Source organism: Hydra viridissima, unplaced genomic scaffold (genome assembly GCF_058129835.1).
Source record: "Hydra viridissima isolate aposymbiotic clone 2 unplaced genomic scaffold, HvirCarnegie_v1 scaffold_12, whole genome shotgun sequence".
Classification (NCBI taxonomy): Eukaryota; Metazoa; Cnidaria; class Hydrozoa; order Anthoathecata; family Hydridae; genus Hydra; species Hydra viridissima.
This window is the reverse complement of record NW_028324311.1, coordinates 10,176,047-10,192,391: the sequence shown is the minus strand read 5'-3', so window position 1 is coordinate 10,192,391 and position 16,345 is coordinate 10,176,047. Positions and strand designations below refer to the sequence as shown.

At 27.6% G+C, this 16,345-nt stretch overlaps 1 protein-coding gene across 1 annotated transcript in view; it reads right to left on the bottom strand.

Annotated features, from left to right (window-relative positions):
* Positions 1-16,345, bottom strand: part of LOC145194237 (E3 ubiquitin-protein ligase Bre1-like) — a 54,719-nt gene that overhangs the window by 17,205 nt on the left and 21,169 nt on the right. Inside the window, exons 5-10 of the mRNA XM_090069265.1 lie at positions 14,488-14,522; positions 13,715-13,880; positions 4,765-4,962; positions 4,521-4,646; positions 2,324-2,416; positions 78-158 (exon numbers count right to left, since the gene is read on the bottom strand). Of these exons, the coding sequence (XP_089925391.1) occupies positions 78-158; positions 2,324-2,416; positions 4,521-4,646; positions 4,765-4,962; positions 13,715-13,880; positions 14,488-14,522 (699 nt within the window). The remainder of the gene's footprint in view (positions 1-77; positions 159-2,323; positions 2,417-4,520; positions 4,647-4,764; positions 4,963-13,714; positions 13,881-14,487; positions 14,523-16,345) is intronic.

The window sequence follows — 16,345 nt, the reverse complement described above, 5'->3', positions numbered from 1 at the left end:
TATCCTAATTGTAAAATCAAAAGCACTGGATTTTAACCTAAGACTATTAATAACTCATAAAGTATTTATATAAATACCTCCAAAGTTTCTAGTTGCTGAATATGTTGATTCTTATTGTTTATAATGACTCTGCGAGCTTCTTCGCAACTCTTTCTTATCTGAAAACATGTAGTAAAAATTTTATCATAAGCTCCAAAAATAATTGCAAAATTTCAATTTTTGTGTTGTCTAAAAATTGGTAAAAAATTATCATGTTCATAAAAGCAATTTTCATCAATAAAAAACCCCAATTAGATATTTAATCAGAAATTAATATCAATGCAACAAATCTTTAAAATAATGATCTTTTATTTGTCTTAAAGTTTTAGTGACAAAATCTATTTAAAAAATGTGATAAATTTTAGCATTCTATGACTTAGAGTTTTAAAAATAAATCATAGCTTTTTTTTACCATAACAATTTTCACTTATTAAAAAAAAAAAAATGCTTTTACTTGAATAACTTTTCATCTACCATAAACAGTATACTTTTTTGGAACTGAAATCTGGTTCTGAATAATAAACACCAAATCTTCTATTTCTTAAATCAACATAAAGGTTTGCAAGAAAAAATTCAAACCATTGCAGATCTTCTTCTTTAAAAAATTAAGAACAAAAGTAAAATATTATAAAAAGGTGTTCAATTGGGATTATACAGAAAGAAGACTGTAATCAAATTTATTCTGTAGAAAATATTTTTTTTTTTTCTTTTTTAAAGAATGAAGAAACGCAATCAAATTGCTGGAGAACTAGTATTAGTAAAGATTATCTGAAATATATATATTATCAACATAAGCAAACTACTTTAAAATTTTTTGAAGGAATCTAAATGAGTGCTATAATCTTTTTAGCATTAAAATAAAAATTTAAAAAAAAAAAAAATGCATGTAATTTATTAAAACTTTGATTGTAAAGGATGTCTGTTGTGTATTTAAAAGTTACTGAATACATAAATGACTTTGATTAGATTTGTCAATCTTGATAGTATTTTGAAGTTATTTAACCCCTTAACACAGTATTTTTAGGATAGATTAAGTATGCAACAATTAGTAATAGTAATAGTATATAAAAATATGATAATAGGGATTATGTATGATAAAACTCCCCCTAACATTCTTTTTTGTTAATTCTTTTTTTTCTTTTATACTCAGAGAATTAAGATGATTTCTTCACAAAAAACAATGCATAAATCTTCTTTAATGTATTTTGTGTGCATTTTTAGTGAATATGCTTAACTTCTTTTTTTTTTTTTTAAACTAATACTGACTTTGCAAAGCAGCCTATCTTATGTATTCTGGTATGAAACTCAAAAAAATTCTCATGGGTTATGTTCAATATGTGTAAAAAGTTTACATCAGTGGAAAAATGGAGCTGATAATCACCATAATAATTGTAATTTTTGTGTTGTGTATGTGAAATGGTAAAGAAACAACCATTAAAATTTTTTTTATAAGTAAATGTATAAACAAATGCTAAAGAAAAATATCATTAAGAAAAAACATGAGCAAAGATGTAGTAAATATAGTTAATGAGGCACTAATCAACAAGGAAGCTCTCCTTCCACTCCATATAAACTTAGTAAAAACTTACAAAGAAATCTTTAGGATACTGAACAAAGATTGTGATTACTTCAAATATATTTATAGAATATTCTAGGTTCTAGGTTCTCTGGCTTAGATTCTGTGATTGTTGTCAAGAAATTAATGATTACCAATTAAAGAACAGATACAAAGCATGCTTTAAGAATAAAAAAAATGTTGATGCTAGTATGAGCATAAAGGTACAATCGCTCCATGCTACATAAGAGAAAACTAAACCCTTACCATTTATAAAGTGATAATTGTAATTATTGTACTGAATACATTGACAAACACTGATTAGTGTTTGTCAATCATCATTTAACATTGATTAGGTTTATTTAAACTTTATATGATTTATGAACAGCACATCAATTTTTGCTTTTTCAGTCTTTTTTTTTTTTTACTTAGGTGTTATCCCCTCCTTACAATTGCTACGTCCCTTAATTTGATGTTTGTTATATATGCTATTTGATTGGTCCTTTGAACAATTATGTTGACTTGTAGAAAAAAATAAAAGGTTTTTAAAACTTACTCAGTAGTAAGTTACTTTTACAAAAAATTAATTAGAAATAAATTACCAACTTTTCAATAGAACATATTCTTTACTGATTTTTTTTTTTTAAAGATTATCACTATGTATGTCATGTGTTTAATATTATATGCAATATATTTTTATTTTATATTTAAAATTTTTTAAAACATTACCATTTGGGCATCATTAAACAGCATTGTGAACTGAATTTCTAACATTTTATACTTTGGAGAATTGATAACATCTTCATCAGGCACTTGAACCAGCTAAAAAAAATATGAAAGTGGATTATTCTACAAATTTTAACAATCTTTGCAAAATGCTTTAGAAAATATCATTTTATAATTTAACATAACTAGATTTAAAAAATTATAATAACCAAATAGATGTGCTTATTAGACCAGTTCAAAATAAAACTTTTTTAAAACTTACTGGATAGGTGCTTAAGTGACAGTTCAATTAGTTCTACTTTTCTGCTTTTAAGAACTATACAACAACTTTTTTTGCATACTACATAATGTTTGATTTACTTTTGTTAAATTTGTATTTGTTTTATTGGAGTTTTACTATTGAGGAAATATTCCAAAAAAGCAAATGTAAATATTTAGTTATTATTATATGCTATTTCATTATTTTCATTAAAGATTCAAACTTTTAAAGAAGTTTATGAAGTAATATTATAAAAAATATCAAAAAGAAGGTTTTTAAAACAAGATAAGACATTAATGTATAGTTAACTGGACATCAATTAAATTTTCTAGAAAAACTTAATTGTTCAAGCTTTTTGTCCTCAGTTGGTCTTGTCCTATATCTGCTCTTTTATGACAAGTTAATTGGAACTTCTAAGCCATTCTAATACTATTGAGACTTTACAAATTTGGTCTATTGCCATAAATTATTAAATCAGGCTTATATGTTGAAATTAGACTAACCAAAAATATTTGCCAGTTGTAAACTTTGTGTGCACTGGTAAACTTACAGGAAACTTGGTTGTTTAAGTGTTGTAAGATTGAAGAGATGTTTCAGATTGGCTGGCAGGTTTTAGTAAAAGTTGCAAGACTTTTGTTTACACTGATATTGTTACTATCTTTCTGCAGTCATATGACAAAAACTAACTTTTTTTATCCTGCATGCTGAATTTGTATGGCTAAACCAAATGAAGAAAGTATTTCAGAACTCTTTAGGAATCAACTTTCCTGAAACATTTAACCACAAAAGAACTACCAAGAGCTCATCAAACTAACAAAAATCACATTGGGTGAAAATGATAGTCCACCAAGTGACTATCATTGTGTCAGGTAAAAACAATATACTCTTTTAAAATCTATTTCTTCTGTAGACAATTTAAACTTACTGCACACGCAGTCTTTACTGCATCTGACTTTTCCTTACTACCATTAACTCTAATTAAGAATTCCATACAGTTCTGATTTAATGTCTTTTGTTTACTCCAAACTAGTCTGATTTTTCTTGCTTTTAATCCATGTGGTTTCTGTCCCATCTCAATGTCAAGCAAAAAAGAGTAATCATGAAAGTCACCAATTACTATACTAAATAAAAGTTCTTTCTTCCTGTTACATTTTCAACAGACTTAAGTAAAGTGTTAATATTTTATGGTGCTGAACATCTGTGTATATTTCAAACTGTCAAATATCTCAATAAAACTCATGATCTTCAGTAAAATTTTAAAGCAGAATAATGCACTATATAATAAATTATAACATTTATAGGTTTAATCTAACTTTTAAGTGATAAGAAAGTGTACTGTTTTATTACCATTTTTGTTTATAACTTTAAATCTCTTGAGCAGTCACTAAAATAAATTAAGCTAACAATTTTCTTGATTTTCAAATTAGGTAGTGAAATTAAAATTAGGGAAGCCCAATTTAAGTTTATATTACTTTAAACAGAGTTTTGAATTGGAGCATTACTAATATCTATTTTCAAAAGATTCTTGCAGTTTTTTTGTCTGAGCCTAGTGATTTTGATTTCAAACTTGTTTCCCATTACTATATTTTAGTAAAGACTAAATTAATCAAAATTTTTTAATTGGCACAAAATTCAACCTGGCAGTCAAACTTCTTACCCATGAAACCATTATGCAAATTAAACAAAGAAAAAAGCATTTCTTTTCAATACAAATTAAAAACAAGCTTAAAAACTTCAATTAAGCAAAAAAATAAGCTTTTTACAAAAAATTTGAGCATATAGTCCAGTTTTAAATAAAACAGTTTCTTTATATTATAACTTTTATCTTTGGTTAAAACTAAAAAGTCAATGTTCTTATTAATATTGAGATAAAATACAATAATATTTTAACAGCTATAACAGATCCTATGATATCAGCAGATAAACAATTACTAAGTATACCTGTTGTCTTAGAACTTCATGCTCTTCCAATAATTTTTGGTGCATTTTTTGAAGCTTTTCTAATTCAACAAGTCGGTTCATTGCTAATTCATCTCGAGAATCCAGTTCACTTTGAAAATTCTCAACCTAAAAATCAAAACATAAAATTTTAATCATATGTACAATAGTCTAGGAATCTTTTCTATATTAAATTAGCAAAAGTAAATCTTGTAAATATATACTATGTTTAAACGAAAGTACTTACAAAATCTAGCTTTGTTGATGATGCTGGATTGGTAAAAGAACCAGCTTTTGCAATTTCATGTGTTTCATTTAGCTTTTTAATAAGTTTTTCAAATTGCTTTGTTGCTTTTTGTAGATCATACTCCATGTCTTGCTGCTTGGAGTTCAATTCAGCATTATCTTTTAGAGAGGCAGCAAGTTGATCTTTTAGAATTGAAAACTGTAAAAACAGGTCTAAAACTTTTACTTTTTATAATATTATTTTTCCATTTCACTAAAATTAGCCACTAAAAAAAAAGGAGTGTACAAATTAAAAAATGAAGTAACACCCTATAAATAAAATTTTGGACAAATTTTAATTGCATTATGTAATTTATTTCATGCACGCAAAAAACCTTTATACTTATTTGAAAAAGGATTTTATAATCTGCTTAAATTTAATTTAATTAAGTTAAAAATATTATTTAAATATTGAAAATAAAATGGTCAAAGTAAAGGACCTTGAAAAAATTATGGAAATTTTTTTCCAAAAAAATCAAGAAAAAGGTAAAGCGTTTGTTGCTAAGCAGTTTATAGAATGGGGTTTATCCAGATCAACTGCTTGCAATAAAAATGTAAAATTGGAGAATGGATCTCTAAAAAGAAAAGTTGGAAGTGGTCGAATCGTTAAGTTAGCTACTAAAGAAAATATTCCAAAGATTGCTGCATTTTTTGAAAATAAGTCAGGTTGCTCCCAAAAGAAAGTAGCTCAATTTTTAAACTGTAGTCAAACTCGAATTTCCCAAGTATTAAAAACAATGACTATAATTCAAACTTTCAAAAAAAAAAAATCGTCCAGATCGTAGCCGTCAGCAGAAGAAAGCTATGTGTCCTAAATGTGGTCAATTGTACAAAAATTATAAAAACTTGGATTTTGTTATGGATGATGAAAGCTATTTTACTTTAAACAATAGCACATTAGCTGGTAATGATAGGTTTTATCCCGCTGATCCCTCTCAATGTTCTGACAAAGTAAGATACAATTTGCATAAAAAGTACGAGGACAAGCTCATAGTTTCTTGTTGCATCAGCCCCCGTGGAATAAGCCCTCTTTATATGCATCACAGTAAGCAGGCAATCAACCAGTACACTTATAAAGAGATACTAGAAAAAACTTTACTTCCTCTAGTATCAGAATATTATAAAAAAGAAAATAAGTTTATCTTCTGGCCTGATCTAGCTCGATCACATTACGCAAAGTTGGTCATTGACTTTTTAAAATTAAAAAAAATCAAAGTTGTACACAAAGATATAAACCCAGCTAACGTTCCAGAAGCAAGACCAATTGAACACTTTTGGGGTGAATTAAAACAGCTAGTGTATGAGAATAATTGGAGATGAGAATTTGGAAGAGCTTGAAGCAAGAATTAGATATTGTTATTCAAAGATGAATAAAGAAATTTTCTTTACTCAAATAAAACATCTTTCAAAAAAACTTTATAATATTGCTAAATTTGGTATTTGAAATAATTATTTTAATATATTTATAAACTAAGTATATTAACATATTAACAGTTAAAAAATTAAATAAAACTTATAAGTTCTTAAAATATTAGTTTTTAAATTTTGTCCAAAATTTTATTTATGAGGTGTTAAATTCTTTTATTAAAATATGTTTACCAAACATAGAATAATTTAATTATTTTTTAGAATAATTTAATAATTTTTAGTGCGTAACTTGTAATGTCATGAAACTACTTATCAGTTATGACTGGTAATTCTTTTATTAAAAAATGTTTACCAAACTTTGAGATTTTAGTGCATAACTTGTAATATCATGAAACTACTTTACAGTTGTGACTGGTTTAAATGCATCACATTTCAAAATTATTAACATAACTATAAGCAAATTAAAAGCAAACTCTAAGCAAACGTAACTTTATACTCAACTAAAATTTTTTTACAAATGAATTTTAATTGAGATAAGTTACCTAGAATTTAGAATTATAAGAATCTAGAACTTAACCCATTGTAAAGATTTGTCTTTGTTTGCAGGTGAATTTGTTTTTGGAATAAGCAAAAAATTTTCATTGATAACATATTGCATTCACATGTTTTAACTGTTTAATAAATATTTTATGTTATCTTTAACATTTCAGTATTAAAAAATTAACTTGTAAAATAATGGTGTAATTTTAATTGCAGCCAAGAGCATCATTTTCATTTAAATTAAAAATACTAAATTTGATACTAATATGGTATCAAATACTGCAGTGTCTTTGGACCAAACAGGATTTTTTCTTTGAACTATACCAACATGCCATACTATTTGGTCTGCAGTTTTATTATTTGTTTCAAACTCATAGACATTCCTTTGTTGTTGTCTTTAACATTTTGAGTAATTACAATATTTTAGTAAAAAATACTTTATGAAAAGTACCAAAATTTAGATTTTTTGAAGTAGTAAAGACTTTTTATACTGACAACAGTTGTAGTGAAGGTAATTGAGTTCAAGATGCACCATTTTAAACTTCAGTCAACTATGTTTATGAACTGATGAACCAAAGCTTTGGTTTATCAGTTCAAAATGTTTTTGTTATAGGACCTTAAAAATTTGTGGTGACTGACTCATAAAATGTGGTGACTTTGGACCAGATTAAAGTCACCTGAAGTGATGAACCAAAGGTTTTCAAACCTTAAGGGGTGTTTATTGAAAATAATTAAAGGCTAATAATATCCAATAACCAAGTAAAAAATTTAAATTTTGGTTAAGGCCAAACACTGTAATGTTAAAACAATAAAAATTATTATGAAAATTTTATTTAATTAATGAATGTCTAAGAAATTAAAAATATTTGTTTGTATTGCTTTGATGACTGGTTCTTTTCTTTGCTACCAAGACTAAAGGCAGAGAGATGTCATTATTGGCGACAATTGATCAATGTAAGGCTGAAAAAACAGCTTTTAAAGCACAACTAGCAAATTACATGCATCTCACCCAGTCTTTAGATGTTATCCACTTTAGTCTAATCAAGGTCAACTGGCTCAAATTGTAAATGGAAGAAATGAAAAGACAAGCAAACCCTTTCTATTCCTAAAACAAATTTTGTTTACTTCTAAATTACTTAATGGTCAGGTTAAACCAACATAGGAGTGAAAATCTTATAAATTGTTCTTGCAAAACAGGAATCTTACCATTTGACAAATTTCAAATGCTATCTTGATTGGCATGTTGTGATACGGATAAGTACTAACACTATTTCTGAATTATTTAGCCAATCATTTTTAGATCATTTGAATAAAGCAAGAGATGGTTTCCAATTGACCAAAGCGAAGTAAATTTCTGCTGTTGCAAGCAAGTGTTTGGGTGGAAGTTATACACTCTTGATTGTTATTGCTAGATAAGTAACATCAGAATTAGACTTTGTTAAATAATAAAAAAAGAATGTTTTATAGCTATTTATTTACTTTGTATTTACACTTTATTTTTATAGATAAAAGTCATCTTATGGTTTTGTCTAATGTATTTACACTTTACTTTTATAGATGAAAGTCATTTTATGGTTTTGTCTAATGGTTCTTTTTAGGCTGAAAAAATTACTAGATCAAAGTCACCCCAACAATGCTTGTTGAACAATGCTTTTTGAACAATGCTCGGTCACTTAGTTGAATATTTACACTTAAAAATTATCTCAAGCACAAAATTGACAAATATGTGATTGATAGTGGTAATTATCATTTCTGCGCATAACAAAAAAGAGAAATGATATAAAAAATAACTTTTGTTCTTTTAATTCATTCAACAATAAAGTAAGAAACGGACCAAAGTAACCTTGCTTTACTATACTAATTATGCTATTTTACTGATTTATTAAAGGATAATCTTCCTTTTATAAATATATTTGCAACACTTTTAAATACACATTGTTTATTATACTATAGTAATTCAATTATTATATTATAGTAATTCATTCATGGATCAGGATTTTTTTTTTAATTAAATAATTAATCAAACACAATTTAAAAAAAAAAAAAAAGTTTTAAGCTTGATTTACTTAGTTACACATCACAATCATTGCAAAAAAGTATGGAACTGGTACTTAAGCATAAGTGTTAGCTTCATTTTTGTGATCATAATGAAATGTAACGTAGTTCAACTTCCCAAAAACTAAAATTGAACATAACGAAATTACAATTCAAATTTGAACATTGTACAAAGTGAAATGGAATAGAAAAAAGTTAGCCAGAATAAGCTAAAATGTTGAAAGTATTGGTCATCATCAATTTACAATTACTAAACTTATATGCATGTTGTCAAAAATAATAGTTTCAGCCCAAGATTAGTAATGGTATTAGGTCAATAAAAGATGTAAGCTGGTATACTATGAGAAAAAATTTGTGGGCAATCTTGCATTCATTAATCTGTGCTATAAAGTTTTAAGCATAACATTAAAAAAAATAATATTTTTACCCATATAAAAAACTTATATTGGTAATTTTAGCCTATAATGATTATTTAAGAGAAAAGCATTCTTAAGAACCTTTACGACCAGGGCTGTGGAGTTAGGGTCATGGAGTCAGAGCTCATTTTGGCTGGAGTCAGAGTCAGAAAAATTGTACCAACTTCGACTCCAGCTTAAAAAAAAATCTTTCAAAGTTTCATATTTTTCATATGGATTTTATAGATGATACTCTTTAAAATATTTTATTGTCTGTCAGTCTAAAGAACAAGTCTCAAACTGTAGCCCTCTAGTTGTTACAAAACTACAAGTCTCAGGATCCTCTGATAGCTGTAAGATACCCAGACATAATGGAAATTGTAGTTTGAAAAACAACTGGAGGGCATGGAATTTGTCATGTTGGTTTAAGGCCATTAAAACAGTTATAAGCATTAGGGTATTTTGCTGCTTTTCACTGAAAATCATAAATCACCTCCCCTGTGCTCTCGTCTATCATCCCTGAAACTAGATGATGCTTAAACTTCATGACGCCCCAACCCCTTACAAACTGTCTAACACTGTGCTGCATATTTTTAGTAGAAAGCTAGGCATGCCACCATCAAGCACAAAAGACCTGCTTCACAAAACAGAAAGACAGTAAGTATTCAATTAACTTTGCATTAGAAAAACTCTAAGTATTCAATTCATTTTTTTTTATCTGGAGAGAGAGTATTAAAAAGTAGTAGTGATTGAAGAATTAAACAAAAAGAAGAACTTAAATAATCTCTCAAGGGACACTTTGTGTTTCTTAACAGAGTGAACTATTTTGCAATCAATAACCGATTTGTTTTTGAAAAAAAATGAGGTAATTACTAAGACATTGGCAGTAAAAAACGCCAAAGCTAATCACCCCAACGAATTTTTCCAGGAAAAAGATACTTCAAGAATATGAACTTAAAGAAGAAAAAGTTCTTTCTGTCCAACTGACAATGTTTTAAACATGATTTTGACAAATTCATAATTCATTTGTGACTGCATTAGAGTTTATTGCATAACGAGTTCAGAAAAGTTGTTTGTTCAGAAATTGTTTTTTAATAAATATTGGGGTTTTTAAAATTTATCTTTTAAAATTGCATAGCAAGCTGTCACATATTTAGTTTTGTAATAGAGTTCATAGCATTTTTTATTGCAAACTTTGGCTGCTTCTAAAATTAAAAATGGCAATACTGGATCTAAGGCACTTTTTAAACTAAACAGCATCTCTAGAGAAAACATTAGAACTGACTTGAAAGGCACCTCATTAGTGAACTTTTAAAAGGGAAATTTTCATTTGTTTTAAAAGAATCCTTCTGTTCAACTGGCCTTTGCCCACACAAAAAATAACAACTAGATAATTTAGACTAAGTTCAATAATTTAAATTCTCCGATAGTTCCTTCAGGTTCACCATAAAAGAGCAGCATACTCATGCCTAATATTCAGTGTAAAATCAGGAATACATTTCATTTTTTCAAGTGTACTACTACACTACTCACCCAAATAATGAACCCCTAATAGTAAGAAAAATAAAGTAATGAAAAGCCTAAATAAAATTTTTTGATATGAAAAGTGTAAAATGTTTCTGATGACTGCAAAGCATTAATCTTTTTTTCAGGATCAAACAGTCTACAAAGCTCTATGAACTCAAAAAAATTTGCAAAGAAAGTGCTGTCAATTGCATCATTCTTCCAGCCAAAGTATTCCACTTATGACAAGGGCCAGCTTCAATTTGACCTGGATTACATGAGGTAGATTATAACACTCTCAATGTCTTTCAGTGTTGCTGACCATGAGTAAACAAATAAAATTTTCAAGAAACAGCTGCCAAGGTTCACTGTAAAAAGGTCTATAACTTTTGTCAAGTTGTATAAAACTTCATAAACAAATCTTAACAGAGTTGGAATAAGAGCTACCTGAGATTGATAGTTTTCTCTTACTACAGAAACATGGTCATTAAGAGCTAATGAAGCTTACATGAGTCTTACTTGTAAGAGTTATTAAGCAAGTCATCAGTTGCAAGGATTTCCCTAGATCCACACACTACATTGGCAATGGAAATCAACAAACAAATTGAATTTTTACCTAGTGTCAAGCCAGAATGTGACAAGGTTGTAGTTCATGATCAAATAAGAAGGGACTCTTTCCAAACAGCTCCCAACTTTCTCACTCATTACTATGTGCTGATCATGCCATCAATCTTATCTTGCAGAAAGCTGTTGAAGGATGTGAACCAATTCAAAAGGCTATAACAAAAGCAACCCTGCTTTCCAGCAAAACCCATAAATCAACTTTAGCTAATGAGCTGATCAAAAAAGCTTGCAAGGATGTCAGAAGTATCCCTTTTTAGTTTCACTAAATGACTATTTTGAAAAAATTTTCAAGAAGTCTTCTGCTATTGTTAAATTTTAGAATTAAAGTTTAACATAACAAAGCCTGCACCGGCTGTCATATTTAAAAATCACAAATTGTAGTTGTGTTGCATTACAAACTGATTATACAAAGATTTTCTAAAAATTTTATTCCTGGAAAGAAAAAAATTGAAGAATTTTTCATATTTCAGCATATTATAATATGATTCTATTGTAAAAAAACTAAATAGCAAATGCTGACTGCTTTAGAATTAAAAAGGATTGTTAATAAGGAATTTCAAGGCTAAAGAGTTTGTGGCAAAAAATTGGAATTTTTACTCATCAGATAGGCAACCCTATTGTTGGTTAAAAACTTTTAAAATTTTTCACCCCAAAAAAATATCATTTGATAGAATAAAATATTGATTTATTCTAAACAAAAACAAATAAGCATGATTTAAATAAACTAAACTATTCAGTTGATTGAAATTAAATATGTACTTAATTTTCCAAAGTAAATTAATGAATACAACATTAAAGTTGGAGTTACTACTATGGAGTTCATAATGTAAAATGTCATTCATGAATTCATATTTTTGTGTTCTCAGTTTTTGATTGAGGAGAATTACAATATTAATGTATTTTTTATTTTCTCTTAATTACTCCGTAATTTTTTTTTATAATTTTATTTTAATACTATAGGTAATTTTTTAAACTTTTGTTTTTTTAAATGACATCAATTATGGTGTCACTGAAAAAAGCATAATCTACCATAAACATTTGAAGATCCTTTTTGCCAAATTTTCTCCCTACCTCCAATAAAAAATTTTGCTGATTATTTTGCCAAAAGCTTTAACAGAACAAAAAAATTCCTTCACCCATAACTTCACTCAAACAATTTTGTTGTTCTAATCAGAGGAATCAAAATAAACTCTCAGATATAAATGCCTAATCTTGTAAAAATGTTAATGAGAAAAATGAGAAAAGTGAGGACTACACAACTACTTTGAGCTTTACAGATTTAGGTTTTTGGAATTTAATTATAAAATTGTGTTCCAAGATTTTGTAATACTCAAAATTTAATGTATCCTTTTTTATTGCAATAAAGTTTGATTTCTCTATTTTGTCTGATATTATTACAAACCGTTCAATAAACTGAAGAATATTGCTAAAAAATTGTGCTTACTTGTTTGTTTAAAATTAAGGATAAATTAGTTCTTGAAAAAATTTTATTTCTGCTACACTGTTATTGCTAACATATTACACATAATCTATATTAGAGCTGGGTCCAAGCCTAGGCTTAAGGTTCAAGCCTAATTTTAAATTAGACTGTATAAGCCGCAGGCTCAAGGAAGCTCAAGCTATTTTCGGAAAGTTTGCTGAGCCTAATTTTAGTTCAATAAGTGCAGGCTGGAAATCACATTTTTGCAGGTTTGGGCTCAACTTTCCAAAAATCACACTCAACTCGTGCTTGACATATACTAACTGACTCTAACATCATTTAACTGACCTCTAACATCATCTCAAATTTAATTTTACTTATTTGTTGTAACAATCAAATCAGTGGGTTTTTAAATTAATTAGGATGTTTAAAATTTTATTTTGTTCAACATTGCTCAACTAAATTTAACTTTGTTCAACTACATTTAACTAAGATGATTAACACTAAAATACTGAAAATAAACATAACATAATTGAAACAAAACTAGATTACATTTATTTTTGTTGAAACTAGTTAAATGAATGTAATACAGATGCTTCCTGGTACTAATTCTTATTGTAATTAATTTGTAAATTTTCTGAAAAACAACTTCTAGCACTTCAAAAATAGTAGTACACCATGTAAAATTATTTGAAAATTGAAAAAACTTCCTATTCAATTAAATTTTTTAGAAAATTTTTGAGACATGATTTTTGCTATAATCTTAAACCTTCAAATAAATCCAGGTAGGGAATTTTGTTTATATGCATATAGATTATTTGTGCTTAAGGTAGTTTTAAACTTCTTATGCTTTCAAAAACAAAAGTTTAGAAAAAAAAGATCACCAATAACAGATGAAACACAAAGATCTGAATAAAGCCATCAATTAGTTAAAATCAAATATGGAAATCTGTCAATGAAATTAAATTTTTTTAACCATAATTAAAAAGAAATAGAGCTTTGTTAACCTCAGTAGATGTCTGATGATATTTTTCATGAAGAGAAGTGTTTGCTTCATGCAACCTTTTATTCTCTGAGCGCAAAATAGAGTTTTCTTGCCTGATTTCTAAATCAATGGCAGAGATATCAAGACAATCTTGATCCACTTGATGTTCTGTAATTTCTTCTCCTAAACTATAAAAATATGATATACACACCAAGCATGTATGTATGTATGTATGTATGTATGTATGTATGTATGTATGTATGTATGTATGTATGTATGTATGTATGTATGTATGTATGTATGTATGTATGTATGTATGTATGTATGTATGTATGTATGTATGTATGTATGTATGTATGTATATGTATATGTATATGTATATGTATATGTATATGTATGTCTATGTCTATGTTTATGAATAAGCATTGCAATGCAATGCAATGCAATGCAATGCAATACAATGCAATGCAATACAATGCAATGCAATACAATGCAATTCAATACAATGCAATGCAATATAATTTATGTATTTAATATAATGTATGTATGTACACATATTTGTATTTAATGTAATTTAATGTAATATATTGTAATGTAATGTATGTGTGTATGTATCTATCTATATGTACCTATATTTAGATTTATATCTATATCTAAATCTTTATCTACATATATATACCTATTTAAAAATCTATACAATTATTAACATTAATAACTAACAAATAGTCAAATCAAAGCAATAAACTAAAGGTATAAATGAAAAGTATCAAATGTAAATAAAAAAATTTTTTTTACCCTTCTTTAACAGGTTGTTCTTTTCCCAATTTTTCCTATAAGTAAATTTTTGCTGTTTGATTATTTATTATTACAAAAGTAATAACCCTAATAAATGAATAAAAAGGAGCTGTTATAAAAGTACACAGGCAAAAGTACCAAACAAAAAACAATTGCTTACTTTTAAAATTATTAGTATATTATTCGAATTATAACTAAGCATATCCAATACTAGTAAGATCAACTTAATAACAATTCAATTTAATATAAACAGATAATATCCTGTCATCAGCCATTGCTTATTAAGACAGGATTTTACAAAAGAGTCAAAATAGAAAGTCAGATTTTACTGCTTCATGTATTTTCAATGCATAAATCATATTTTGAAAATTAAAGTTGCCCAACGAATAGCTTAAGTGAATCTGGACACATTGGGAGCAACAAGGTCTGAGTTGTAGCTAACAAGCTGTAAAAAGAAAAGTTCTCCCAAGGTTCCTCAACCTCAGTATTCTAGTGTTAACTATGTTGTACATACAAAGGCAGAAATTAAATTTTGAAAAAACATTTTTTAATGTCTAGTTTGCATAAAATTAAAACAACCTCAATTTTACTTTTATTATATGTTTAGGTGATATATTTAAAAGATCTCAAATCCTGCATATTATAATTTCAAGGAGGCAAAAAAGAAATGCTTTCCAGAAAAACAAATGCAAGTCTTACTTTAGCACATTGTAAGTTAGAACCTTTAAAATTCATCAGCTTAAAGAGAAGATGCTATCCAACCTAGATCTTGTCTTTACAAACAATATCAGATCAATGGTTCAGCTGGACAGTCAGTATAAACAAATAGCTAAAAAATGGATAAAAACTGAAGACATGTCTTATAAAAATAGCCAATTTCTGATCTAGATTTTTCTATTATAGCTAAAAGAAGAGGAGACAGGACAGGTTAATTAAAGAAATTAAAAATATTTGAATTTTGTGCAGGAAGTCTGAATTCAGTAATGATAAGTATGAGGAGTAAATGAGAAAGAGACAAAAAAAAAAAAGGTTCAGTATCAGCTAAGATCTGAATAGGTTCAGTTGTAGGTTTAGTGATAGACAGGAACACCACAAGCAATTTTTTTTTAAAGCTATTGAGTTGCTTTAGTAGTTTAAGTTATAATATATACACAGATTGGAAAAAATAATAGGAATACCAACTTAAAAAGCAAACTTTTGTGCCTGTAAAATATCTATAAAATCTTCTAATTTAAAAATTCTTTGCGGCTTATTAGTTAACTATTCATGTATAATTGTTTCTTAAGAAAGAAAAGAAAATTAGCATAATGACAGACTTGTCAAATTTCAAAAAAAGACATTTTATTGGTTCTTGCATGGCAGATGCTAATGTTACAGAAATGGCAAAAATACTTGGAGTTTTAAGAAGCAATCTTTCAAGAGTTTGTTTTAGAAGCTGCAATTCCATTATTTCATTGTGAAATGAAATCATGGAATTGCAGCTCCGAAAACTGCAGCAGAACTCAATGGCCATCTTGAAAACCAAAGCTGTGCATTGTGTTTTACATAAAGCTGATTTTCATGGAAGACCTGTAAGAAAACCTTTGCTTTCAAAAACAAATGTTGCAAAGCACCTAGAGTGGTGCAATAAGGCTTCAAAGTTGGTCATTGGAGCAACGGAAGAATATCCTTTTCTCTGATGAATTGTCCTTTACCTTATTTCCTACCACCAGCCATGTATACATATGGAGACAACAAAGTTGTGTACAACTCAGATTTTCATTTTACTGACCATTAGTCATGGAGGAAGATCTGTTATGATTTGGTTAGTTATATCATGAAAATCAGCCAGCCCAATAGTTTCTCTTCATGGTAGAAT